The 26,619-nt window shown below is 47.4% G+C and overlaps 1 protein-coding gene across 2 annotated transcripts in view; it reads right to left on the reverse strand.

The window, feature by feature from the left end:
• Positions 1-248: 248 nt before the first annotated feature.
• ash2 (Set1/Ash2 histone methyltransferase complex subunit ash2) overlaps positions 249-26,619 on the reverse strand; it is a 111,140-nt gene continuing 84,769 nt past the window's right edge. Inside the window, exons 14-16 of one of the 2 annotated variants that reach the window (XM_084609199.1) lie at positions 4,326-4,424; positions 4,173-4,232; positions 249-1,277 (exon numbers count right to left, since the gene is read on the reverse strand). In XM_084609199.1, coding sequence (XP_084465325.1) covers positions 1,173-1,277; positions 4,173-4,232; positions 4,326-4,424 — 264 coding nt within the window. In that variant the 3' untranslated portion in view covers positions 249-1,172. Of the gene's footprint in view, positions 1,278-4,172; positions 4,233-4,325; positions 4,425-8,351; positions 8,461-26,619 lie in introns of those variants that run through there. The other variant, XR_014708800.1, reaches the window with a different exon arrangement.

Genomic DNA, 26,619 nt, shown 5'->3' on the forward strand with positions numbered 1-26,619 from the left:
TCAATGGGATTTCTTGCTATAATTGCGCCAGAAGAAAAGCATGCCTGTGCAAGTGTCAAGCTTACTGCAACAACGCCGCACATGGAAATGCTGGGTGATGAAATGCGCTGCTCCCTAGCTGCCATGGTTTGCATCAAAGCCGCAATGAATAGTGTATCGGATTGGACAGCGCTGTAACATATGTACAAATCTTGTGATCACTTTAAGCTGAGCTTTATATCATGACAAAATAAGCATGTGGTTGACACCTTCAATAGCGGTTCTAGTAGATGCTGGGCTAGCTCCACACCAGGCAGCAGCAGCGGTAGCAGAGAAGCTACTGTGGCAACTGTGGCAAGCAATTTGCATGTACCACTTCTAAATGCAATTCACTAATGGGTAACGATACTCAAAAATGATATATTTTCGACATTCTTGTATCTTATGGCTTACTATTTTCTTGCATAGCAAATATTTGCACATTTTCAGGATGCTAATGACCCGGATCCAGCTTAATTTCATTTGGATAGTTCGCTCGCGATTGCTACTTCATCAGTCTAAAGTTTGACAGGCTTGTTAGATGCAGCACACATACAGCGATTACATTTGGACGATGCCTTAGTCACAAGCACTAGTTCCCTGACCTAAGAGAGCATGAAAGGCTTTTCCCCGCTTGCCTTGTATGCTCGTGCACCATTTTCCAAAGCTGCACAGTGGTCAATCCATAACCATGTTTGCAAAAAATAAGTGTGCAGAGATGGGTTTTATGACCCATAGGCGAACGATAACCTTATGCATCAAACACTACACTAAAAGGAAGAAGGCTGCTGGAGAGGCAGCACCATACAACCTCACCTCTGCCCGAGATTCTATTCCCATTTTGCTCAAACTCGCAAACTTGACATCACAGTCATGTGACTTGCTTTCCACTAGTCAGAGAAGCAGCCTTGGGAAACCTTGGCTGCTCTCAGTACCACAAGACAACCACTGCTCAACCACTGAATGATAACATGTTTACTGATGCTCAAGTCACTAAACAGTGCCACAAAAATGCTCATGAAGTGCCTGTGAAATGTTGGAAGACTGTCCAGGCACTGGGCGAAGTGTGGAGAAACATCTGAATTAACAATGACTGGCTTCGTTTCGTGTGAACAAAATGATTTGCAATAAAAAGAGAAGGATGACTATGGCTTCTAGAAGTAGATGGCATCCAACCGCATCTGGCTTTCGTTTTCCACAAGGTAGAGAATATCAGACAAGGTCTGCTGGACAATGATTTTGTCAACACTTTCGTGCATCTGAAAGAAAATTAAACAAGCTAAACTCTCCCTAAATACAGAATTAATGTAACGGCAAAGCAAAAAACCACTATTAGATGACAATAGCAATGACAACCAGAACACATGCAGAATGTCGATCAGTACATGTGCACTACTGCACTCACTGCAGAAAAGAAAAATTATGTTTTGAGAACATGCTAGTATGTTGCAAATAAGAGTGCATAGAACACCAGAAGCTGGAATGAGGTTTGGGCTGCTCAGATTTGTGGCAGTTTAGTACAATCTGTGCAATCTTTTTGTATAAGAACACACGAAACATTCTTGGTTACCGCTTTCCTTAGTGATGAAAAAAATACCCAGAAAGACCATTAGCTCCCCACTATCTCCGCTTCTCTCTTGCAATTTCATGTCGCGTACCATATTTTCCTCACCCTTCTGCAAACAAGTTTTCCCCCAAAAAATGCGCATAAGTTGCACTCGTGTTTAAGATCCCATTTCATTTGGTAAGCATTGCCATAAAAAGCACTAAGAATTCCTTCATTACAGTGTGGGGGAAATACACATTTGCGACAACTGCCGTGCAGAGATGGTTCCAGGCCTCTCAGCCACTGAGAAGCTTGCCTGCTTCCAGTGATCTACCATTTAGAGAGCCTGCTTTCAGCTTTTTCAACTGTTTTATGCTGCTTTCAGCCCTAGGCATATTTGACTTTATCTCAGACCACTTGCTGTCTCTTGTCCAGCGTTTGGATTTTTCAGGCAGCTCACACTCTGTCCCCCTTAGTCAGAAAGATCAAAAAGTAGTCTGCAGTTTGCCTCCGGCAGTCTGCAGACTACTTTGGCTTGCAAAAACAATTTTTGCTCTGACAAAGACTCGACAAAACCTCCCGAGAAAGTGAAGCACTATACTGGCAGCCATATTTAATTAAACTCCCCACACACTGAGCACTCTGTGTACTTGGTAGACGATATCTTGTGTTAAACCCTCACGAGTTCTGCAGCTCCCGTCTCAGCTATCATAACACTTTTCAGTCGCACAAATAGGGTTTATGTGCTTGAAATTTAGTACACATGGACACCTCAGAGCTGTGAGCATGAATGGCTCGCTCGTCCTGAGTTTCTTTTTTGCTTATTTTGAAATGCCAATGCACCGATCTAAAACCGCCCATGTTAACCGCTCATGTTAAGAAGCTAGTGCATGTTGTAAATGTTTATGCAAAAGCATTTAGCTGCTGGAAGAGCAAAGCTGGTTACCGCAAGTAGGGCTGCCTCACCTTTGTGCAAACCTCGCCACAAGCAGCAGCAAGAAGCCCCCCACCCCAGCTTAGTTTAAAATTATCTACGTTCACTGAGCTGACAGAGTGGTCTTCAAACCCACGCGAGGCATACGTGACAACAAGGTATTTGTTGGAAACTGTTCGTGATTGTTAGTGTTGCAATTCGCATGAGGATCTTCATGGTTACTGGCAAGTAACAACTCTTCAGTTTCTTGTTCATGCAAAAACCTCACAGCACAGTGACAAGTTAGATGCCCATATAGTGAGAGTCATTACAATTAGAGCAAGTACCCGGGCTCAAAACAGATATTATGGGCAACTCCCCGAAACCTGGGTAGCACGCCCCTTTCCCCTCCCCCCCCTGAAATAAGGTCAAAAAGTCCTCACAAGTGGATTTTTGTTTAATTCTATTAAACAGAGCAGTCCTGCAGGATTACGCCTGTCACTCATCGAACTATCTCCCCGGCTCAGTTCCCATCCTTCACACCATACCCAATAAAATGTAATTTGAATTTAGCACTGTAGCAGCTTCATCTCACGGACTGCATTATGTTGAGAAACAGCTATGCAGGATGTGCTCAAAGAAAAACAGGTCCGATGCTAAAATTGAAGCATTCAAGAATGTGGCTTGGCTAGACATGGTGATCGTGTAGGTTTCCCACACTACCAGTGCATACAAGTTTGTATTGGCGAGACTGTGATGCTACGCACATGATAAAATGTTGCAGCTTGATTGAATTTTCCTCTTTTACACGTTAATTTTAATTTTAAGCATACTGTAAAAACCTCTGTATAATATGGACCCTCAACTAATATGAGGTGCAATTCCAGCTTGGAAGCAAAACGGCAGCGCACGAGCTGCCAGTTAGCATGCACTCCGCTGGCACCTGTTTGCATCAAGCACTGCGCAAGCAGGCGGCATGTGCACCCCGTGTTTTCAGTGCTTTCGCGATTGTTGTCGTCCAGTGTATTGCCTGCCCAAAGTCCCTTGCTAAAGATATCTTTCCACAGAAATCTTTTCTTCGGTACCCCTAAAATTTGTTATCCTGCACTTCTCAGTGCCACCCTGGGAATGCAGTAAAGTGTCCGTGATTTGGCTATAGGGCTTGGCCAGCATGGCTGGAGAGGCCTGTGAGAGACCTGTGCAAAATGCCAAGTGCTACTTTCACCACTACTACATCATGCAAGGCACAAGTGACCTGCTTCCTTCAGCTACATGTGCATTGCAAACACCGAGTCAACCGCCACCAACGCTAAATGGTGCCTCCTCTCTCTGGAAGCCTGATGCTGATAGCAATAAATAGTAACGAAACCGGAACTGCGAATTTAGGCAGGTTTTTACGGTAGTTACTAGGCATGGCATAACACAGTGTGCATGATAATGGTGGCTGCATTGTAAAAACATGTGGCTTAACACTGGAAAAAATGGTACATGCGTGACTTCTGCAAAGAAACTGTGCAGTAAAGAAATTGCTGACAAAACGACTTACAACATCCTGACCACACGGGGTGCAATCAGTGGTAGCCATCTAAATAGCTGCTATGAAACTTAAACCTTCCTCTGGTGTAGGAAAGTTTTAGCTTTGCTGTTCAGAGCCTTGACATGTCCCCCTTTCTATAGCAGAGCACCTATACTCACCCCCAGGCATGGTACATCCTTTGGCTTGTGCTTAAAATTGGGGCCGAAATTCAGGCGCACCTGGTGTTATAGAAAAATATCCACATTCAAGTGCGAAACAGAATAAAACCGGATCCTGCATTCTAAAGGACAAAAGCGTAGCCAAATGCTCACCGTGCAGCTTTTATAGAGCGAGATTGCAGGGAAGTACATTCCTTCATTGATGTCTCTCCAAGCAGTTCCAACACACTCGCCATTCTTATAGTACACAATCTGCAAACAAATCGAAGTTTATATCCAAGCCATCAGAACTGTGCATTTGTGAACCAATGAACAATACCACTGTGGTAATAAAGATGTAGGGGCACCAAACTTAGCAGTTTTTTCTCTATCCACAGGAACGATGCACAAGAAATTGCACTTGGATCCCCATGTGCAATTGTCCTGCAATCAGTCATCATGACAAACTGACAACGTCCAAGATAAGGTGACCATCTTGATTAACACAAACAGCGCAAGGCTGTGGGCATGTGCCAAAGGCAACCAATGCAGAATGCTGCAAAGATCAGATCTTGGATGTGGAGAAAACTATCCAGCTTGAAGGAGTAGACACACCAAATTTTGGTTGTGTATCCTGTATGTGGAATGATGTACAGAAAATTACTTAAGGGGGGACACGGCTCTTTGCGGACGAAAATCGGTCTAAAAATCAAATTTTTTATTTCATTTTTGCAGTCCTGAGATGTTTCCGCAACTATCTGCAAATTTTGGTTGAAAAATACTGCCTAATTCGCACGTTGCAGCGTTCCAAAAATGCGAATCTGAACGTTTGGCCATTTAAATTGAGGTCAAATCACACTGAACTTTGATCAAGCATAGATCGAGATATACGCGCTCCGCACGCATCATTTTGATCTCGTTCGAAAGATCGTGATTCAGGCTATTACCATGTCACAATCGGCGTCCGTGAGCAAACACCCGAAGCAGAAAACAAAGAGACAAATTTGCGCGAAACGCGCTGCTATTGGGCTCCGAAAGCATGTGACACAAATTACCACTTTTGGTTGGCTGCCCGCATCGACTGTTTGCGGCCTGGCGAAATTTTGAAAAGGTCACGTAGGCCTAGCTGGCTTAACGACGTCCCGTCGTCACGACCACGGTGTAAAACGGGGAAAATTAAGGTTCGAGCGTCATTCTGGCCTAGACATAGAAGAAAAGTAGAATATGAAGCGTGCCGGTGACGCGGCAACGCCGCATCCTGTTATCAGCTATCAGCAACGAAGCGCCGAGGCTCCACGATGGGCCGATAAGGGTGTAGCCGCTGGTGCTAGGCTCGGCGGCTCGACAGATAGGAGAGCCAACGATTTCCTCGAAGCGAATCCTGCCGCGTGCGAGCATCGTAATCATGACGATGCAGTTGAAAAAGTGATACCTAAGCAGTTTTCATGGGCGCAACAGATCGAGCACTCAGAAAAGTTAGTGGCGCGGCGATCACGAAACGGCATCACGCGCGGCATGCGGAATCGCAAACTTTCTCGAAATAAATTTGGTTTTGAGTTGCAGACAATTATCTCGATAGGAAACGGTGCATTCATACCAGAAACCCGTCATAACTAATTTTATCGAGTTACTGTTAGCCTTGGTAATTCAAACATACGCTCAAAACGTTTTTTGCCGATTTCTCAAAATTGAATTGTGGACGGTCACCAGATCAATATTTCTGGCCCTACTCTTGCTAGTCATTGTCTTTAAACCTAACCTTATGTATCTTTTGACACCAAGGTAAATGTAATAACCATACGAGAAAATTTACTGAACAGATAGTCTTAGACCAAAATAGACCTTTCCATTGAGTCTTTTTTATGGTGTAACTGGCTCAAATTGGTATAAAACATTAATTTTACTTTAATTTATTTTCCAACTATTTCTGATCATGTTGATATGTCAAACCTTGCTATAATTTAAATCTACATGTTCTGACATGTTTTTCCTTGTTTTCTCGAAAAAGCATTTTTGAGGGTGCTGCAGTTTTGGAAGAGCGATATCTCTTGAACTATTTGTGCTATTATCATTTTTTCATTGCTGCAAAAATACCTTCTTGAAGAGTGCAGTAAGACTGAAATATATGCATTATGATGAGGCAACATTTACAAAACTAATTATTTATAGTGGGTGTCAAATCGAGTTTTTCCATATAAAAGTTTGATGCACTGTAACACAAGTTCAAATGATTCTAGCACCTCCATTCTTGGTTAGCTGCACTCAGTGATATTTCTAGATAATTTAAGCAGGCTAATTTTCATTATGCCCTTGTGTTTTTAGTAATTAGCTCACCTCCAAATGAAGAACATTAATTAGGCAAAATTTTTAAAACTATGCACTCTGCAAAAGAAACAATTATATATTTAAAATCAGCATGTCAAAATACATAAATGATACAAGTTTAATCCAAATCGGTCCATAAATAAGAATAAATGTTCTAAGAGGGGTGTCTCCCCTTAGGATGAATAGCCATATCTGTAAATAGTTTATCATCTTTTTCCCATGCACCTTCGGTTTCAGTTCAAACTGCTACACAATGGCTGTGACCTCACAGACAACCTAAGGGAAGAAGTGGGTCTTAATATAAATTTCTTCATTATTGGTTCAATCTGAATGAAACTTCTTAGACTTGATCAGTTTCTCATGCTGATTTCAAATCTGTACTTAGATTTTTGGTAGCTACATTGGTTCAGGGACTACTGGAGTTTAAAAAAAAAATCAAAGGGTACTTCTTTAAGGGCTTTTTAACAATTTCGCTTCACCAAACACAAAAAGTACATAAACTCAATACCAAAGACATGTTTTTGGGGGTGATGCTATTCCTTTGAAAGCAACTTTAGACCATTTTAGGCGCAGCCATCTTAATGTTATGATGGCGCCCCGTAGGAGCCAAACAGGGAAAGTCCGCATCGATTCCACCTGACGCCATATTGGGCTGTGCGCGCGCCGTTGGTGCTATGGCAGCAGCAGTGTACAACGGCTACTGCATGCCTCTCGTGGAAGCTGTCCAGCATCGTGGTACTATTTTGTGTTTTGTTTGAGCGTGACAGCAAACCGTACCATCCGTTTTATGACGGAAGCTGTTAACTGTCACCAGCAGTAGCGGCCACGGGGCTTCGAAGGACTGCGTTCCGCTTCCGTAGGCGCCACTTTCATTATGATGTGTCACAGTTAACTATGACGATTGCTCTGTTTTCAGTCATATTTTACAATTCTAATGGTAACTGTATACAAACACAAATGCACAGTGAATGAACCGTCTGGCAAGCTCCGTATGCAGGATTTAGTATACGAGAGATGCACTGATTTACCGTGAAGTGCGGCCCATTTCATGTCTTGTATTTTCCTTCGAACAAACATTGCACTGCTTTCGTATCCCATTAAAGGATTTGAGGCCTGTTATACATGCGCAGCGTTCACCACGATCCCGAAGCTAACTGCTGCTATCGCGAACCAAGCTTCTGGTGTGCCGGCGCTGGAGTGCGAAGAGCGTATGATCGAGCAGGTAACTTCTGCTTTTTACGCTAAATTACTCTTCAAGAACCGCGCGTAAAACAAGCTGTGCCTAGAATACTCTCCGATGGTGTTCTTACTCAACCTCCGAGTGCGCACGACATCCACAACAATAGCGCAGCCCCGTAGCATCTTTGCAGCATAGTTTCCGCGGCGTGTTGTTGAACTGAACATCAAAAAAACATGCGGTCTCAGCTGCATCATTCAAATAAACGACAAGTTCCATACACAGCAATGGATGCCGCGAGCTTACCAAAGCGCGCCGCTCACTGTGGCGGCGGACGACGGCACTCTCGCTGTGCGCTAACTACTCCTTAGTTGTCGCAAGGCCTAAACTGATTCGCATCTAAGGCACAACGGATGGCACATTGTATTTGCTCAGCGCTGGAGTAAATGATCTGTCATACAATCCCGTTGTCATATGCAATAAAAATAGATATGTTTAATTTCGATGACGATTCAGCGTAGTGTAGTGAGCGTGAAAGCAAACAATGAGCTGCGCCGTGGCGGCGGCAGCTGCCTGTGAGCCGCAACTTGCTCATATTGTTAGTTATCACTCCTATCCACAACACCGCACGGCTCAACGCTCAAGTATTATTTATTTTTGGCAGTCGTCCTATTATTCAAAGAAACAACAAATTTTACCGCATTGATGCTGGCACACGGGGTACACCGTAATCGTTGACGCAGGAGGCACGGCTTGCAGGAGACACGGCCGGCTCAGCGTAGTACGTGTTAACGGCAAGGGGGGGGACTGAAATGGGTATCACATTCGAGAGTTCGTCGTCAGTACGAAGTCTGTCCGGTTTGCAGAAAACGTTCATAGTCGATTTAGTCAAGGATCTACTGGAAAGCGGTGAAGCGAAAAGCCGCAATCGGATTGTCGTTGCATGCTTCCTGCATACGCTCTCGGCAATCAGCCTTCAATTTCTTTGAATATTTGTACCGTCCACTATCACGCAATGCTGTCACAGACGTTACTGCCAAGAATGGCACTAATAAGGATATTTAAGTATTTTAAACGACAAAATACTGAGGCGCAAGGCTGCTCTGCCATGCATAAAGCGTGCAAATGCACAGCTCACTCAGTACTGGCAACAGTGGGCCGGCGCAAAGAACCTGGTTGGAGAATATTTTTCTTCTCTCCGGCTTGCTTTCAGTAAAACGGTCTATAGGCAAGGAAATGGACCAGCTTTCTATATACATTGTTTAATTATCTCTCACTACATGCTAATTTGCAATTAGCACAATTGCACTAGTGCAATATAAATAGCATCACCCCATAGATCTTTTTAGTACTATTACAATGATACTCATTTGTCAATGCCACTTAAAAACAATTTAGAAAAAAGCCTCATAGGATGAGTGCAGTGCCCCAAAACATCAAAATGAGAAAAACACATTGGAAGTTTCAGATAACTGTAACTTGTTCAAGAATGCATTGACAGCAATGTGAATGACATCAATGCGTAGCCCTGCTCTTCAGGAGAAAGTCTGTACATAATATGCTACAATACCATCCCCCCAAAATTGCAAAAGCTTGTCATAAAGCCATGCACTACTCCTAGATGGTTTGGTTTGGTTTGGTTTGTGGGGTTTAACGTCCCAAAGGGACTCAGGCTATGAAAGACGCCATAGTGGAGGACTCCGGAAATTTCGACCACCTGGGGTTCTTTAAAGTGCACTGACATCGCAGAGCACACGGGCGCCTTGCTTTTTGCCTCCATCGAAAAGCGGCCGCCGAGGCCGGGATTCGATCCCGCACCCTTGGGAACAGTAGTCTAGCGCCGTAACCACTGCGCCACCCCGGCGGGGCACACTACTACTCCTAGAATCAGCACGAGAAATTACATTTATCCATTGACATGCCTGCAAGTTCCCTACAAGGTAAAGAAATACTTAAATTGTGCAGTAATGTGGTATCACCATATTAATAAACTTGCACAAGGATTAAGGCCAAAACACAGTGGCATATATTTCTCAAATTGACCTAATAAATTGACCTAATACAATAATGAAACTTTGCTGTGCAGCAGACGCAGAACCGCACGCACAGTCCTTTGCTAGAGCAAAAGCTTCTATTTGCAATCCATTGCGTACCGAGGGGCGAAATTTCTTGTTCTTCACACTTATCACGCACCCTTCGGAAAAAAAAATGGCCCACAGAAGTCACGGCCGAGACGCGGACAATGGCGTGCTGTCAGGCTCACTTGTCGGAAGTGACGTGATGAAAAAGCTGCGAAAGTCTGCGTTGATGGAGTTGATCAGTGTCAACTAAACAGTACAACAACCATGCTGTCTTGAATGTCTCTGGAAGCGCTCGGTGATGATTCTATGCCGCCAGACGTGCTGAAGCTAGGCTGAGAACACGCCGCATTGGACACAACATGCGACCCTGGAAGCACGCAGTCATCCTCATTCTTCGGTTGCGAGTTCCCCGGACGCTTTCTTTTTTTTATACAGTAGAATCTCGATGATACGATTATGGCTGGTACGAATTTCGGGATGATATGAATTTTAAGAATGCTCTGAACGGACTGCACTGTATAGAATACGTTAAGATTCGGGGTGATGCGAAGAGTTTCTGAACCCGCTGTGGTTTATTCGAACGTGCACACCAGTCGTGCATGCGAGCGGGCCGGCGTGGCTGGCCTCAAGAGGGTAACATAACCGATGCGGCCGCCGCTAACTCCTCTCCAACCCCCGCCGCGAATGATACAAACGAACATTCTACAAACGCACAAAGCCACCGAGCAGCTCAGCGCAAGAGCTCACAGGGGAAGAGGGTACCCACCACGGCTGCTGCCTCTCCTCTCCAACCCCCCTCACCCCACTAGGCACCCACCCCCCCTCCCTTTCGTAGCAAACCGACGAGCACTAGACAAGGACGGCCAAGGCGAGGCACGTGCCCAGTCGTGTACGTCACTGATTCGCTGGCAGCTCATTGGTCTATCGAAAAGTTATCTCGCCGGCTGTTCCCACGAGGCTTGTGACGCTGGCTGCCGCTGCAGTATGTAGTTCTTCGTTCGCCGCTTCTTTCTGTCGTTCGCCGTGACGTGAAGTGCCCAAACGTTAGAAAGACGCAAGCGTTCGCTGCTACCGAATTGTCGCGGAAGCGTAAAGCACTTTCTTTTAAGGAAAAGCTTGAAGTGCTGAAGAGGGTTGACAAAAACCCTAAGAAGAAGCGTGTCGACTTAGCAAAAGAGCTAGGGTTGGCATCGTCGACGCTCTGCACCATTGTTGGGCAGCGAGATGTCATCTTGAAGAATGTGCAGCACTTCGGTGCGAACGTGAAGCAGGCGAAAACAGCGACCCATGTCAAGCTGGAAGAGGTTCTGCTACTTGGTTCCGCGAAGTGACAGCGGCCGGCGTCAACGTGGACGGCAAGGTGCTACGTGAAAAAGCCGACACTGTCGCGCTTTCACTTGGAATTGAAAATTTCCAAGCATCTGGGGGATGGCTGCACCGGTTTAAGGAGCGACACGAACTTGTCTACCGGGTCGTCTCAGGTGAAGGCAAGAAAGTGGACCAGTCAGCTGTAGATGAGTGGCTGAACACGCTGCCAGCGCCGATTTCGGAGTACGCGCCACGCGACATATTTAATGCCGACGACGCGGGCCTCTTTTCCAACCTTCAACCGGAAAGAAGTTTGTGCGTAAAAGGCCAGGCATGCCAGGGCGGCCAGAAAAGCAAGGAGAGTGTAACAGTACTCTTTTGCTGCAACTCTGATGAATCCGAGAAACTCAAGCTTACCGTCATCGGTAAGTCGAAGAAACCGAGATGTTTCCGATAGGCGGAGCGTTTGCCTGTCTGTTGCAAAGGTAACCAAAAAGAGTGGATGACTGGAGGTTTTTTCCATGAGTTCTTGACAAGACTTGATCGGAAAATGGCGTCAAGAAACCGGAAAATTTTGCTTTTCGTGGACCAGTGCTCTGCCCACCCAAAGGAAATGACATTCAATAACATGAAAGTCAGGTTCAGTACCAGCCATCTTCAGTCATTGGACACTCGGATAATTAGAAATGTGAAACATCATTTTAAAGGACTTCTGGTGAGGCGTCTGCTGGCGAAAATTGATCGTAAAGAAGCAAACTTGCGGATCAGTCTCTTAGATGCTTTGCACTTTCTAGCCATGTTGTGGGATAGTGTAACTTCAGACACAATCTCGAACTGTTTTAGAAAGTGCGGATTTGCCATCGGACTTGATGCGGCTTCGGTAGGAGAGCCAGATGAAGACCTCACGATTGATGGCTGGGACAATCTGGAAACTGAAGCTTCGGCTCGGGACTTCGTTACCGCAGACGACAATGTCGCGACCTATGGGCTGAGGTCTATTGAATACTTGGTCAACGAAGCGAATGATAGCGAAAATGAGCCTGACCGATGGTGACGCTGACGACGAGTGTGATCAGCCGCCGTCAACGGCAGATACTCTTCACGCTTTGGACGTTCTGCGCCACACCATAAGTGCCGGCAGCGTGAGCGACGTAACCGCGGCACGGTTTTTTGCCCTTCAGGTGGAGCTTGTCCACGACATCAACAGCAAAAAAGTGCAGACAAGCATTACGGACTTTTTCGGCCGCAAGTAGTTCGCCATAATAAAGTTTGGTTCATTTTCAATTCATTCCCATGTGGAAGTTGACTTGTTTTGGATCATACGAATTCGGGATGATACAAATATTTTGCGTGCTCCCTTGGAATTCGTATCATCGAGATTTTACTGTATGCTCTTGACATGCATACATCCAAAAGATCAGTGTCGACTGCGAGCGATTGATACGATCGCAATAGCAGGCAAGAAACGTTCACAGCGGCTGCCATGGTGGCGAACTAAACAAAAAAAAATGATGCCAGGTGTAGTGCCTAATTGGAAGCGCGGGACGCGTAGCTCGCCTGGCAAGCATGCAAACCGGCCAATCAGCGGCTAAAAACAGCTTTCAGAAAACCTGCGATGGCAGTCGTTCTGCTTGAGTGATGCCATTTTGACATGCGAAATAATGCACACAAGCTTCAAAACAAGCCCAAGGTAGCGGCAATTGGCCGGCTGCTTTGACCACGGAGTGTGTGGAAATTTTGAACAAATTTTGCTCCTTCTGGGCCATTTCGCAGCTCCCATGGCATTTTAGAAGTCAGTTTTATTGTATTTCCCGACAGAATTCAGCATTGAAATTTTTAAGACAGGTGCTTGAAGGTACAGACATTCTGAAAATGCATTTTTCTCACAATCAATTTTTTGTCCATATTTTACTATTCTAAGACCCACATCCCACCTTAAGTCATGTGAGGTGTACAACTGCAGTAGGATGCTGCTTTGGTATTTTGCACCATTTCTTTATGCAAGCCTGCCCAAAAGTTAAATTGCAGAAATTAACAAGGAACGATTATATTGCAGTGTCTCATGACTCACACAACCAAAATGCGTCCACGATGTCACCACCGTTGTTCAGCAGCTGAAGTCAAAACCAGAACAGCATGAGAAAAATTCAATTATAAAATGTTTAGCTCCTGTAAGTGAATTGTATGGGGTGATTAATGAAAACTATTGTCCTGTGCACTATTCCAAAAAAAAAGTGTGTCCAAAATTCTGGTGTCTCTACTCCTTTAGCCTTTCCCTCCCCTGTGTGCTGCCCAGTCTACACAAGCTTTACCTTTTTCACTTCTGCGGCTCAATTCCAAACACGAGACGCACACCAAAGACAGAAGCGAACAATAAATATGCTGTAATTTTTAACTACTCTGACAGGGGCAGCTCTCCAGAAAGGCCAGCCATTCTGTGCTGCAGTGTGCAGATCTAGAGCATCCAAGACTGCTTGCACAATGTCCCTGTGGACATGCTCATGTCTAAAACAATGCCACACATAGGACATGGGACATCATCCTGACCTTTGTGGCCTGTAACAATGTTGGGCAGGAGGTGACAGCACTTGTGCGAAGACAAACAGCAGTATCGGCAATGAAGCTGATCTCAACATTGCAGCCTACAAGCATCATCATGATCAGTGACAACGCAAGGTACTAAATAAAAAAAAAATCCCCAAGTACAAGATCCTTCAACAGCAAAGACATGTGAACTACGTCACGATCATGACAAAGGAACTGCATTCAGGTTATACTGCACCCACCCAGAAGCGCTTCACATCAACTACCATTTAGTTCATACTATAAGTGCTCCTTTCTTTGCCTATCTTCATTTTCTAGTATGAAAGCACTCCATGCGGTATATCGGAAAATAACGATAATAATGTTAAATAGCAATCAAGAGAAAAAACAGGGGAGTATCAGTGAAGCCTCAATCTTGGAACTTTGGGCACTGCCAACTTGAGCTTTATCATCGAGGTGGGAGTGTGGCATCGGAACGAAGCCTTCCAAACCCTTGGATCCGGAGTTGGACACACTGCCACTAGGTCCCGCAGGCACATTCATACGGCTTGGTTAAGGCAGTTTCTTTTTTATCTATGGTGGGTGGCCTTTCGGATCGTCATGTAGCTGACTACTGCATGCTAATCAGTACGTGTTGGACAACGAAGGCACAAATTAAAGAATTAGCAGCAAAGTGAATGTACTCAAAAAAAGACTGCAAGGGGAGCCTAAAATAGGAGCCGTTAACACTGCTGTGTCATACCTTTGAAGGTTGACCATCTTGAGTGTGTCTGCAATTTAAAAGGCTGTGAACAACAGCCAATGAGTGACGTCACCTACTGTTGATGAAAACAAAGTGCAAACACACAAGGACAGGGGGTCACCTACTGTCTATGAACGTAAATTACGCCAAGCTAGTATTTCCGCACATTATATTAGGTTTAGCTGTGTTAAACCTTTGAATTTTTTGTTCTAAGCTTCAGTCAATGCTTGCTTAGGGGTTAATGCTGCGCATTTGGTTGCATTCATATTTGAACAGTGTGGCCTTACCAAGCATGTGGCCTTACCATTTTTGCGTTCGCTATACAGAACAAGCTCACTGGCACATGGCTGTGAAATGCTACCAGACCATTCGCTAAGGTTCCTGATGACAACCAAGCATTTCTGAGCTGCTTTACAGAAGTACTCGATATTTTTTCATGATGTGCACCCGCTTTTTAAATGTCATCAACCATGTTTCAATGCAGCAGAGCTGACTCAGCCCGTCGGATACTAATTGCCAAGGCTCTTCCTTCTGAAAGCATGAGTTCTTTATAAAACCAAAAATATTGTTACATTAGGCAGTGCATGTGCATTTCTAAGCAAGCCCCTTTCTTTTAAGCCTACCACATCACTGCTACAGCACACTACTACGTGCACTCCAACTTAACCACCTTCTTTATGCAGGTGACAGACCTAAGAAAACTTGTTCCCGGGCGAGTTGGTTAGAGCACATTCTTAATATTTAAAAGCGCGAAAAACATGGGAAACACACAGTGAAGACAAAAGAACGAAGTGCCACTTCCATCTTTTACCAGTTGGAAGTGGTGCTTCGTCCTGTCGTCTTCACTGCTTGTCCTGTGTTTTTAGCGCCTTTAAATATTAAGACAGCATCTATTTACCCACTACATGACCTGTTTTCAATATGTGCACACAACAAGCTGTTGGGCAGCCCCTGTCGCAACATCCACTTTGCACAAAGGAACAGGACCCTCGATAGGGACAAGTCATTAAGGTACTTTTGTACCTTGGTGACTTCATTATCTTCGCACACAACAAAGTTCCCAGTGTGGCCCAATATGCCGTCATACTCTTCAAGGACTCTGGAAATAGGGTGAAGTTCACTGAAGAGCTACCAAAATCTGAATACAGTTGAATCCCGCCATAACGAATACCGCCACAACGAAATTTCCGCGACAACGAATAATTTTTTATTCCCCGCGAGTATCCTATAAGAATTAATGGCCTAAATTTCTCTGCACAACGAACCATTTTTGCAGAGCGTTTCCGCTTCAACGAAATTTTCGCGTTCAAAATCGAAACCGAAACTAGTTTTATTGGCGAGAAGTCCAAGTCAAATCCAAAGCCACATTAAGCATGAAATCACGTGATTGCAGTTCCGCCATTTTGGCTTTGTGTCGTGGTGGTCGCGTTGTTCACTCGCTGCCTTTCTCTTCGACAACGAGTTTTCATCCGCAGGACACGATGGCAACGCAAGTGAAAAAACGCAAAACTCTTTCCCTTGAGCAAAAAGCTCAAATAATCGCCCAAGCAGAAAGCGGAAGGAAGAAAGCGGCAATTGCTGAAGACTTCGGAATTCCTGCAAGTTCGCTGTCAACGATTCTAGGCAATAAGGACAGCGTGAGAATGGCACTTGCTTCAGGCACATCCTCGAAGCACAAAAAGGTGACGCGGCCCCTCCATTAAGAGTTCGACAAAGCAGTGCATGCGTGGTTTGTGGAAGCACGAGCCAGCAACGTCCCCCTGTCCGGAAGCATCGTCCAGCAGAAAGCCTTGAACTATGCATGTCTACTTGGCATTGATGATTTTAAAGCCAGCATTGGCTGGCTAAACCGTTTCAAGGCCCGCCATAACATCGTTAGAAAAGTGTTGTGCGGCGAGTCAATGTCAGCAGACGTGGACGGAGCAGCTGCTTGGAAGGCGAGTAACATGGCCGGAATTTTAAGCAACTTCGCGCCTGCAGACATTTACAACGCCGACGAGACCGGGCTATTCTACGAGATGTTGCCGGCTAGGACGCTCGACTTCAAGGGGCAGCGCTGTCACGGCGGCAAACACAGCAAAAAACGCATCACAGTGCTGCTTTGCACAAACATGGATGGCTCGGACAAGCGTCCGCCGTTAGTCATAGGCAAAAGTGCCAAGCCGCGCTGTTTTAAGGGAACTCGTAGCCTACCTGTGCAGTACAAGGCGAACAACAAGTCATGGATGACCCGCGCTATTTTCACCGAGTGGATGATGGCATTCGACCGCGACATGAAGCGGCAGGGCCGTAAGGTTTGCTTGCTTTTGGACAATTGTTCAGCGCATCACTCCGACGAAGTCAAGCTCACTAACACGGAGCTGAGGTTTTTCCCTCCCAATTGCACGTCTGTCTTACAGCCTCTCGATCAGGGCGTGATTCTTAGCCTGAAGCGCGCTTACCGCGGGAGGTTAATTCAGCGGCTGCTTTTTAACACTGAAACCGGCCGAGACACGAAGGTGGACTTGTACGTGCCACTGCAGATTATGTCTGCTGCCTGGAGCACACTGGGGCGCTCAGTAATTGTGAACTGTTTCAGGCACGCCGGATTTGCCGAAGGTCGACCCGTACACTCTGCTGGCCTAACACCAGGCGTTACAGACGACGACGAAGAGGCGTCACCGGCTCCGGGGATCGCGGCCGCCTGGAAAACGCTGGGAGAAATAGGAACCGTGCCGCCTAATCTCGAGCTCGACGAATACATCGGCGCTGACGCTTGTGTTGTTGTTCACGAAGATGTGAGTGATGAGCAGATCATAAAAGCTGCCCGGAATGATAAGGACTCTTCCGATGAAGAAGACGACGACGTACAGGAAGCGCCGGCTGCGGCAACCGCCGTACAGGTGATGGACGCTTTTGATGTCATCAGGAATTTCGTTGCTGTCCGAGACGACGATGTTGCAATGGGTTTGCTGACCGAGTGCGAAAATCGTGTGACGGCGTTGCTCGCCGTGAAGCGTAAGCAAATCAAGCTTACAGATTTTTGGCATTAAACGCCTTTGCTGCTGCTTGGGCAATTCTTTCTGCGTTTCACGTCAAATTTTTGCGATAACGAAGTTCCGCGAGAACGAATTTTTTTTCGTGCACCGTGAATTTCGTTATAGCGGGATTCAACTGTACATCCCATTTTCGGACAAAAAAAGATCTGATCATAGACAGACTGATTTGATAGACCTCATTCAGCTATGCTGCTCTAGAGCTGCAACTCGGGACATTCAAGAAGAGTGTTGCAGCCATATGCAACAGAGTTCCAATTCCAAAAGCCTGCAGTCGAAGGCAGGTCAGTCTCAACTGGTTAAAGCAGACAGCCTCAACATCAAAGGAGAGCGATGGCAGCCATCCCCTAACAAGAAATAAAGCAATCACTAGCATTACCGGCTGCATGTGACCGGCAAGTGATGAAGCCACCACCTCGTCATGCCGTGTGCCCTTGCGACCACTTTCTCCATCCTGCGTGCATACTGCCCTTTCTGGCAACCCTGTCACACAAAATGGCCACGCAAAAGCACAAGGCAGTTTCGCTTGAACGAAATAGGACAATCAGCAGCGGGTGCATAAAAAAGCTGTTGCTGCGGACTTTGCTGTTGCACCTAGACCGCTGTCAATAACCTTGTATGCTCGGCAGAAGGTTAAAGATGTGCACCGAAGTGTGTCAGGCCGCGTCACCACGTCAGCTGCTGTTTCCAAATGTTACGTCTGAGGACTTTGTCGCTACTAATCCCAACTTGGCTGCGGCAGCATGGCGCCCAAACTGACAGATCAAGAAATTTTCCATCAGTTCATTCTTGCATATCATGCAAGTAGCTACAGTGAACCGCAAAGCGAAGAACGAGCTCTAAATAGAGGAGAGGTCACTGAAATTTCCACAGAAAATTGAGCAGCTATCTAGAAAAAGCCCCTGTGGCCTATCACTCAGGAATCACTGCACTTTGCTGATTTTGCCTAAAACCTAATTTTGCCAAATTTGGTTTTCTCAAATATAGAAGAACCCAGCTACAATAAACACGGACACAGTAAACACACGGATATAATAAAGTGAAAATGTCCCAATTCATCTTCCATAGGAGACTACCGTATTTACTCGCATAATGCTCGCACCCACAACATTGGACGTCAAAAATGGGAATTTTTTTTTCCTCGCATAATCACCGCACCACTAATGTTACCACCGCGAGAGTTGTCTGCTAGTAGTAACAAGCGCCATCTTTGGAGCGCTACTGAACCCAGCTGGCCTCGTGTGCACGCGCTACCAGGCGGCGATAGCGTGCTCGGTATATCATCATCGGTTATGCTCGCCTTTTTTTTTTTACCTCCATGATGCTCATAGTCACCATTTTGTGAGGTGTCTCCGCGTCTCGTCACTGTTCCTTCGTTCCATCCGTGTTAATTGGTTTGTTCCACCGTCTACCGTGTTTTTGGTGCCGCATCTTTTAAGCTGAAAGCTTTTGAGTATGGGCTACTGCATAGCAACCGTGCTGCAAGCAGGCACTTCGGTGTCAACGAGTTCTGCATAGTGCGCTACTGGAGACAGCTATTGCAGTGTCGACACGGACTGGGATCAAGTCTCTGATCGAGAGTGGAACTGTATGATCTGCTGTAAGCATTATACTACGTAACACGGGGGGGATGAGGCTGCGTGTGGTAAATAAATTGCTTTAGCAATTTGACCTTTTGGCGACCCTGTACTTTTATAACAAGGGTAAGTTCTGCTTGAAAGTAATGTTAAGGTTATATTTACAATAGCTGAACTTCGCACCTATTTAAATTTGCTTTTAGCACTCCAAACCATTTGCTCGAAATTTTCCCCGCATAAGTATCGCACCCCCAACTTAGCATCAATTTTCGGCAAAAAAAAGTGCGAGAATTATGAGAGTAAATATGGTACATTTTTCTCCCTTTAAAGCAGACACTTTTGGTAAAAATTGGTTATACAGTAAAATCTTTGTGATACGAATCCAGCTGATATGAATTCGCGAAATTCCCCGGCCAGAGTGCATTGTGTACAATGTTCAGAATTTCAAATGGTCCGAACACTCTCCCCCGCCACAACGGATGATACGAAGACGCGAACTGCGACTGCAACCTTAAGCACTTCGCACTGCCTGCACATTGTTGACTCTGCAATCGTCAGCCGCGCTGTATGTACGCATCATGAGCAGTTTGCACGCATGTGTGGTCCCCACCTAGCCGAAATTGCGATTTTCTATCGGGCTCACGCCGGCAAAACGTTTTTAACGGTGCGCGGCCGAGAAACCGCAGATGTCGCAACCACCGTAGCTGGCGCCGGCATACACGGCGGGTGCGCACAGACCGGACATCGCTGGCTCCACGATCATGATCCACGAGCAGTTTGCGGCGCCGTGCGGCCCGCATGTCGTTATCTCCAGTCATACTGTATGTGCCACGGGAAGTATGCAGAGGTGGACGTATCACACATCGCCGGCATCGCGATCGTTTTCCACGCCACGAAAAGTTTGCAGCGGCGCGCGGCCGTGAGTAGTAGTCGGCGGCGCACGGGCTGCACATTGTAGACTTCGCGACCGCTAGTCACGCTGTACGCATCGCGAGCAGTGTGCAGCACCACCATCTCTTGTCGTGCTGTACGCGCCGCGAGAAGTCCGCGGAGGTGGTGGTAAAAACTTTAATTTCCAACAGGTACAAGGTAGACACTGCCCCCTGCTACGCTTTCCTTCCCTTGGAATATAGTTTGTTACCCTTAGCGACCATTGGTTATCCTCTCTTCGCACTACATGTCCTGCCCATGCTCATTTCTTCTTAATTTCCACTAGAATGTCGGTAACTTGAGTTATTTCTCTGACCCACTCTGCACGCTTCCTATCTCTTAATGTTACCCCTACCATTTTTCGTTCCATAGCCCTCTGGGTTGTCCTCAAATTAAGTAAAACTCACTTGGTTAGCCTCCACATTTCAGCCCCATAGGTGAGTGCAGATAAGATGCAACTGTTGTATACTTTCCTCTTGAGTGATACATGTAAGCTGCTAGTCATAATCTGCGAGTGCTTGCCAAATGCGCTCCATCCCAATCTTATTCTTCTTGTTATTTCCTTTTCATGGTCCGCTTTGATATCTCGGCCAATTCGATCTGGTCTGCTGGATTGGAAGCTTTCATATTCTGGCGTTTCTTAAATCTTTCGTCTCCTTAGACAGCTTACCGGTATCCTCTCTAACTATCCTACCGCCTACTTCTGCCGCCCACTCAGTAATGATATTTCTGAAATTATTGTTCATTGCTCCTAGGGTAATGTCGCCATCCTCGGTTAGAGCTGAATATCTATTCTGTAGCGAGATCCTGAACTCTTCTGCCCTCCCCCTCACCGCTAATTCGTTGATCAGTTTCTTTCTTACTAATCTGTTGCGTTCCTTCTTCAGATTTAGGCTAATTCAGGACCTCACCATCCTGTGGTCACTGCATCGCACTTTCCCGATTACCTCTACGTCTTGCATAATGGCGAGGGTTGAACACATTATGAAATCGACTTCATTTTTAGTCTCCCCGTTAGGACTTTTCCATGTCCATTTCCGGTTCTTCCGTTTGCTGAAGAAGGTATTCATGATTCTTATGTTATTGCGCTCTGCAAACTCAACTAGTAACTCCCCCCTGCAATTCCTAGAACCAATGCCATAGTCACCTACTGCCTGGACGGTAAACAACCAGCTGGACGCGGCAGAGAGGCAGCACTCCAACAAACTAGTCGAACCCGGATATATCGAATTTTGGTTATATCGAACTGACGGAATATCCCCTTGAAAACCCCATGTAAAAGTATAGGAAAGCCGCGTCATATGTCGAACTCAATTTCACCAGTCGTTCGATATTCGAACTCCGCACCACGCACCAGAAAGTGTGCCTTCTCCAAAGACGATCGCATCACCCTCGGTCGTTTGCCGCGTGACGTTTTCAAGCCACGTGCGGAAGGAATGAGAAGGGACAGTTCGGCGACGGCTGGTCTAGGGCAGCGCCGTGCCCATTCCCCAAAGGCACGCACATCTGCGGTTATCGTTTCCCGTGCGCCAGCACGTGACGTTTGCAAGCCATGTGCGTGAATAAACCAGAAAGAACTGGTGGGAACGAGAAGGAAAAAACGCGATATAGCGAAGCGCAAGGGTGTGCCCATTCTTTTGCCGAGCTATATCTCTCCTTCCTCTCTCCCGGCCTTCATTCACAGTAGCACGCGCTACGCATGCAACAAGCCAACTCAGCCCGTTTTCAGACATAACGTCGGACGCTTTCTCCAGCGTGTGTTGCGAACTCTCTGCACGTGGCGGCTGACGTGGCTATGGCGCCTACGGATGTTAAGGAGCGGCAGATCTCTCGTTGTCTTTTGCGAGAGTCGTTCATTCTTATCGTTGTGGCGTAGCGTATAAGATATGGCGGCTGCGGACGTTGAGAAGCGGGTTTTTCTTTTTTGCGGAAGTTGTTTATCCTCGCATGTATGAATCAACGAAAGCACGCGGTCAGCTGCGATCATGGCACAGGCTTTTAGCATTTTTCACTTCAAACAACATTTAGCTATGACGCTTTCCAATGATTTTGTGGCAGAGGACTACGCCCGCCCAAGCGCGGTGTGACAAATTGAACCAGGTTTGTGCAATCAAGCCGTCACGGGCACTCTGCCAAGTTCGCTCCCCGCCGCCGCAGGAGCTATCAAAAGATAAACACGCCGTGACATTATTGCTGCACAGCATCTTGGCACGCTGCCAAGAAGTGAGCTGTGTATCAGAGGACTGAAACGGAGTGGCGCGCACGTCATCGACATGCAAGCGAAAACGCTCGTGATTTCTGCCGCGGCGACACAGAAACCTTGTTTTGAGCGCCGCAGTAGATCGAGTGGTGAGATGGACGCAGTTCCAATAAGTTGGAAATTTTTCGCTCTGTCGCTGCCGCTGAGATCGCTCTGTCGCTGCCGCTCGTCGCTGAGATTGCTCAATCGCTTGCAAGTGAGCGAGCTGGCCTTAACACTTTTTTTTTTTCAAATTCTCGAATGCAAAAGTGGAGGGTGGGTTCATTATGGGAGTAGGCTGATTGCACGACAAATACAGTATCATTTTTTCGCATCGTAAGCGCCGCCACAAGCCAATTTCTGTAAATCGAATTACCGATATATCGAACTATTTCGCGATCCCCTTCGAGTTCGATATATCTGGGTTCGACTGTATATCACTGGCAGTGGGCATCACTCTGCAGAAAGATGGAGGAGGACTGCAGCTCGCGGTGGCTCTTCATCACCATGCGACGTGCCATGCGCCACTAGCGAACCCGCAGCCGCTGGCCGCTCTCACCATCTCGAGCGACCTTAGCTATGAAGAGCTAGCTGAACGGTTCGCAGACTGCTTAACGCCGCAAAGCCCCGCAAACGCAGGCAGCCAAGCTGCACCTGCGAGCACCGGAGACTATGTCAGCACCCCTACCCCTGATGGCCTTGTGACGCCCCCTTCACGACGGAGCTTAACAACACGATTCAGCACTGCCACCATCGCTCGGGACCAGGGCTGGATGGGGCGACCTACCAGATGCTGCGCAACCTGGACATGGATCAACGCTTGGTTCTCCTACAGCAGATCAACCTGGTGTGGGAATGTGGGACCCTCCCGGAGGACTGGCGCATGACGGTCGTCTGGCCCACCCCCAAGCCAGGATGCTCACCAAACCAACTCGCGGGTTACCATCCAGTGGCGCTAGCATCTGCGGCCGGTAAGTTCATGGAACATATGGCTTTACAGCACCTTAACGAGCGGGCTGCAGAGGGGGATTTGTTTGATGAGCGGCAGATGGGCTTTCGCGGAACGTGGTGCACTGCGGATTCCATCTCAAATGTCAGCGTGCTCGAGCACGTGAAGGCAGGGAGGCAGGTTGCACTGCTTCTACTGCTGGATGTGTCGGGCGCGTTTGATAACATCTGCCGCGCTCCCATTCTCGCGACGCTTGAGAGGGCTGGCGTGTGCGAGCACTTGCTATAATACGTTCGGAGCTTTTTGCAGGCACGCGCGGGAGGAGCTCTCTCGGCACCTCGCCCGGTGGAGCTGGGCGTGCCTCAGGGCTCTGTTGTCTCCTTTTCTGTTCAATGTGGCGATGTCGGTGGTGCCAGGCTGCCTGCCCACAAGCATTCAGCATCATGTATACATCTCCATATAAGCAGACGACATTGCTCTGTGGTGCCTGCAACCCTCAGGCAAGACAGCGCGCGTGCGCATGTGCTTGCGGGGAGCTTTGACGGCAGTGAGCGACTGTTTGCACGCTCTAGGTCTCTCGCTCATCGCGGACAAGTTCGTTGCAATGGCCTGTGTTCCGAGCTCCCGCAAGCGACCACCGCCCCTCACACTGGACGGGACCCTTTTGCCGTGGCAACGCTCGGTGCGGTACCTGGAGCTGGACATAGACCAGCGCCTTTCCTTTCAACCCGCGGTAACTAAGGCCTGTCTGCGGATGAAGAGAACCACCGCCATCGTGCACAGGCTCACTGCTTGAGGCCAGGGCATCTCTCAGCAAGCCGCGCTGCGGCTGTACAAAACCGCGGCTGTGGGGGCAATTGTCTACACGCTACCGCTCGTCACGCTGCGCAAACCATGCTGAAGAAAGCTGGAGGTTGAGCAACGCAAGGCGCTCCGCATCTGCCTCGGCCTTCCTCAGAACCTTCAATGCACAGCTACTTTGGCCGAGGCAGGCACGTGACCATTACAACTTCAGGCCTAGCGGCGGGCGCTTCGACACATCGATTGCCTCAGCACACAAAGGACGGCGTTCCGCTGTTGCAGCGGTTGCGACAACATCGCCACTCGCGCATGGGAGGAGCACTGCTCGAGTACGAGCAGTTCACCTGTACAATGCCCCCAATGGTCTCTGTTCGCCCTGGCCCGATGTTATGGAGATTCAGCGAGACTGCTGGCATCCCGGGAAAACGCACCACACCGCTCTGTGCAGTGCAGCAGCTGACCGGAGCCGTCATCTACTCCAACATCGCCTCGTTGTTTACACTGACGGCTCCGTGGCCAGAGATAGTTGTTCACTAACAACGGCGGCTACCATCCCCGCCCTGCAACTGCACAGACAGCTGCACATGCCACTCCTGTTTTTCCATCATGGCCGACTTGCTGGATCTACTCTTTGAACTCACTCTGCCGCCATCCAGGTGTGTCGTGTTACACGACTCACACCCCGCCCTCAGCCGCCTTCGAACCACCGGCCGGGGAACTCCGCTGCTGTGTCAGATTCTCGTGCATCTCGAGCGCTTGGCACAGCGCGGCTGCGTTATACGGGCACAGTGGATCCCCGGGCACTGCGGCATCGAGGGCAATGAACGCGTCGACGAGCTCGCGACCGCAGCACATGAACTGCTTCCGAGCAACGAGCCACTCGCTTTGGAGGAGGTGCATGCGGTGATCGACGACCACTTCCGGACACAGCACCCCAACCCACACATCGCAAGAGGTGAGCGCATTCACAGTGTCAGCGGCCGATCGCTGACTCGGCCTGCAGTGCACAATGATCCTCCATGCACGAATTGGATGTGTGTGTGGCCTGGGGAATGACGGATGCGCCACGGACTCACCACCAGTGACCTGTGTGATGGCTGCAGCATGGTAGAAACCCTCGAACATCTTCTACTGCAATGCGCCGCGCTAGCCAAACCACGCCGCGAGTTGCTTGCGGCCTACAGAGATCAGGGGGTAATCCCAAACAGCGTAGCTGTGCTCCTGTGGCCGCTGGGCAGTGCTCGCGTCCGAGAGCGAACACATGTGAGCCTGTGTGAATACATCAAATAAACGGGCTTGATGACCCACCTGTTTCCCCCCCGCCAGATAGTGCGTGCTGTGACCAAACGCTCCGCGTGTGCTATTCCAGACGATAACGGCCGATCGCCCCACGTCGGCCGTCAATTTTGTACAGTGTGCAGCGTGCGTGCGTTGTAACAGTGACATGGATACAGCACGCGTGCGGATTGTGCCTCTGCACTTGGAGCTATTGTGGAGGCCCACCCGATGTGTCGAGTGCTCAGTGACCTATGACATCTGTGGGCGGCCTTCTAACAAACTACTGTACATTGTGGCATAGTGCATATATTTCGTTTATTTTTACCTACCCTGCCCTTTCTCACTACTCACTTCTCACTGCTCACTTCTTGACTTCGTCTACCGCTTCCTCACTACCCCTTTATTTCCGCTGCCCCAGTTCAGGTGCTTCAGATACCAGATAGCAAATACAGGGGCTGGCAAACACCTTTTCCTTCCTTTTGAATATATAATAAAAAATAACCGCATACTACAACTTTGAGAGCAGTAGTGAGGCCTCGGATGACAGCAGTGGCAGCAATGCAGTAATCTTTTTGCAATACATTTGGTTAAAAGAAAAAAGGGACCAATGTTTGCAGAGTTGCAACTGCCTTGTCACACTTCTTTCAGTTAAGCGTGCGACTTACACGCAAGGATTTTTGTTCTTAGTGCTCAAAGTTGAAGGTGTGGCTGATATAGAAAGGCGAGTTATGTGCACAAAGATATGGTATTTGTGCCGCTCTTAACAAGTAAACTGGCCAGAAGTAAAATGGCAAAAAAAGATAGCCTCGTGTCTCGTTAGAAAATTTTTCCATAGTGCAGAAAGGATAAAATAAGTAAAGTCCTCCTATTTCCTATGGCTAGAAATACACAGTCTCGGCCAGGCACAAGTACGTTAGTACTACTTCCCTCTCAAAGCATTAAAATTCACCAGAAGCATTCAGTGAAAATGTCCACGCACAGTCTTGCCTTGCGGCTCCGCTGCAGAATTTGACCAAACATGTTACAGTAGGAAGCGACAAAAAATAAACAGCAGTTGCTAACTAGGGGCAGCACTACTCCCCTTAGCGGTAAATGGGACGAGTTTTTCATATGGGACTACAGTGAAACCTCGTTATAACGAACAGTTAAAAAATCGGAAAATAGTTCGCTCTATCCATAATTCGTAATATAAAATTTCGTAGAAAATCCATGCAAGAGCAGCAAAATTCAATCAGAGAAGGCACAGCAACTCGGAGGGTGCCTACTTGGGTCACGTCCGTTTATTTACGCGCAAAGAACTGCGTTATCGCGGCCTGATTTTTTGTGTTGATCGCGTTCCGTATCACGCCCTGTTCCACAAATTGCAAACGCTCAACAAGAGCAAACCCACTGCTCTCAATAGCACTGTAGTGGCGGCGCAGTAAATCCAATGCAGCAAGCACTTCTTGTGAAGTCGGAATGTTCTCATCGTTTGCACGGTCA

The sequence above is a fragment of the Amblyomma maculatum genome, chromosome 7 (genome assembly GCF_055883805.1).
Source record: "Amblyomma maculatum isolate TAMU_Amacu chromosome 7, ASM5588380v1, whole genome shotgun sequence".
NCBI classification, from domain to species: Eukaryota; Metazoa; Arthropoda; class Arachnida; order Ixodida; family Ixodidae; genus Amblyomma; species Amblyomma maculatum.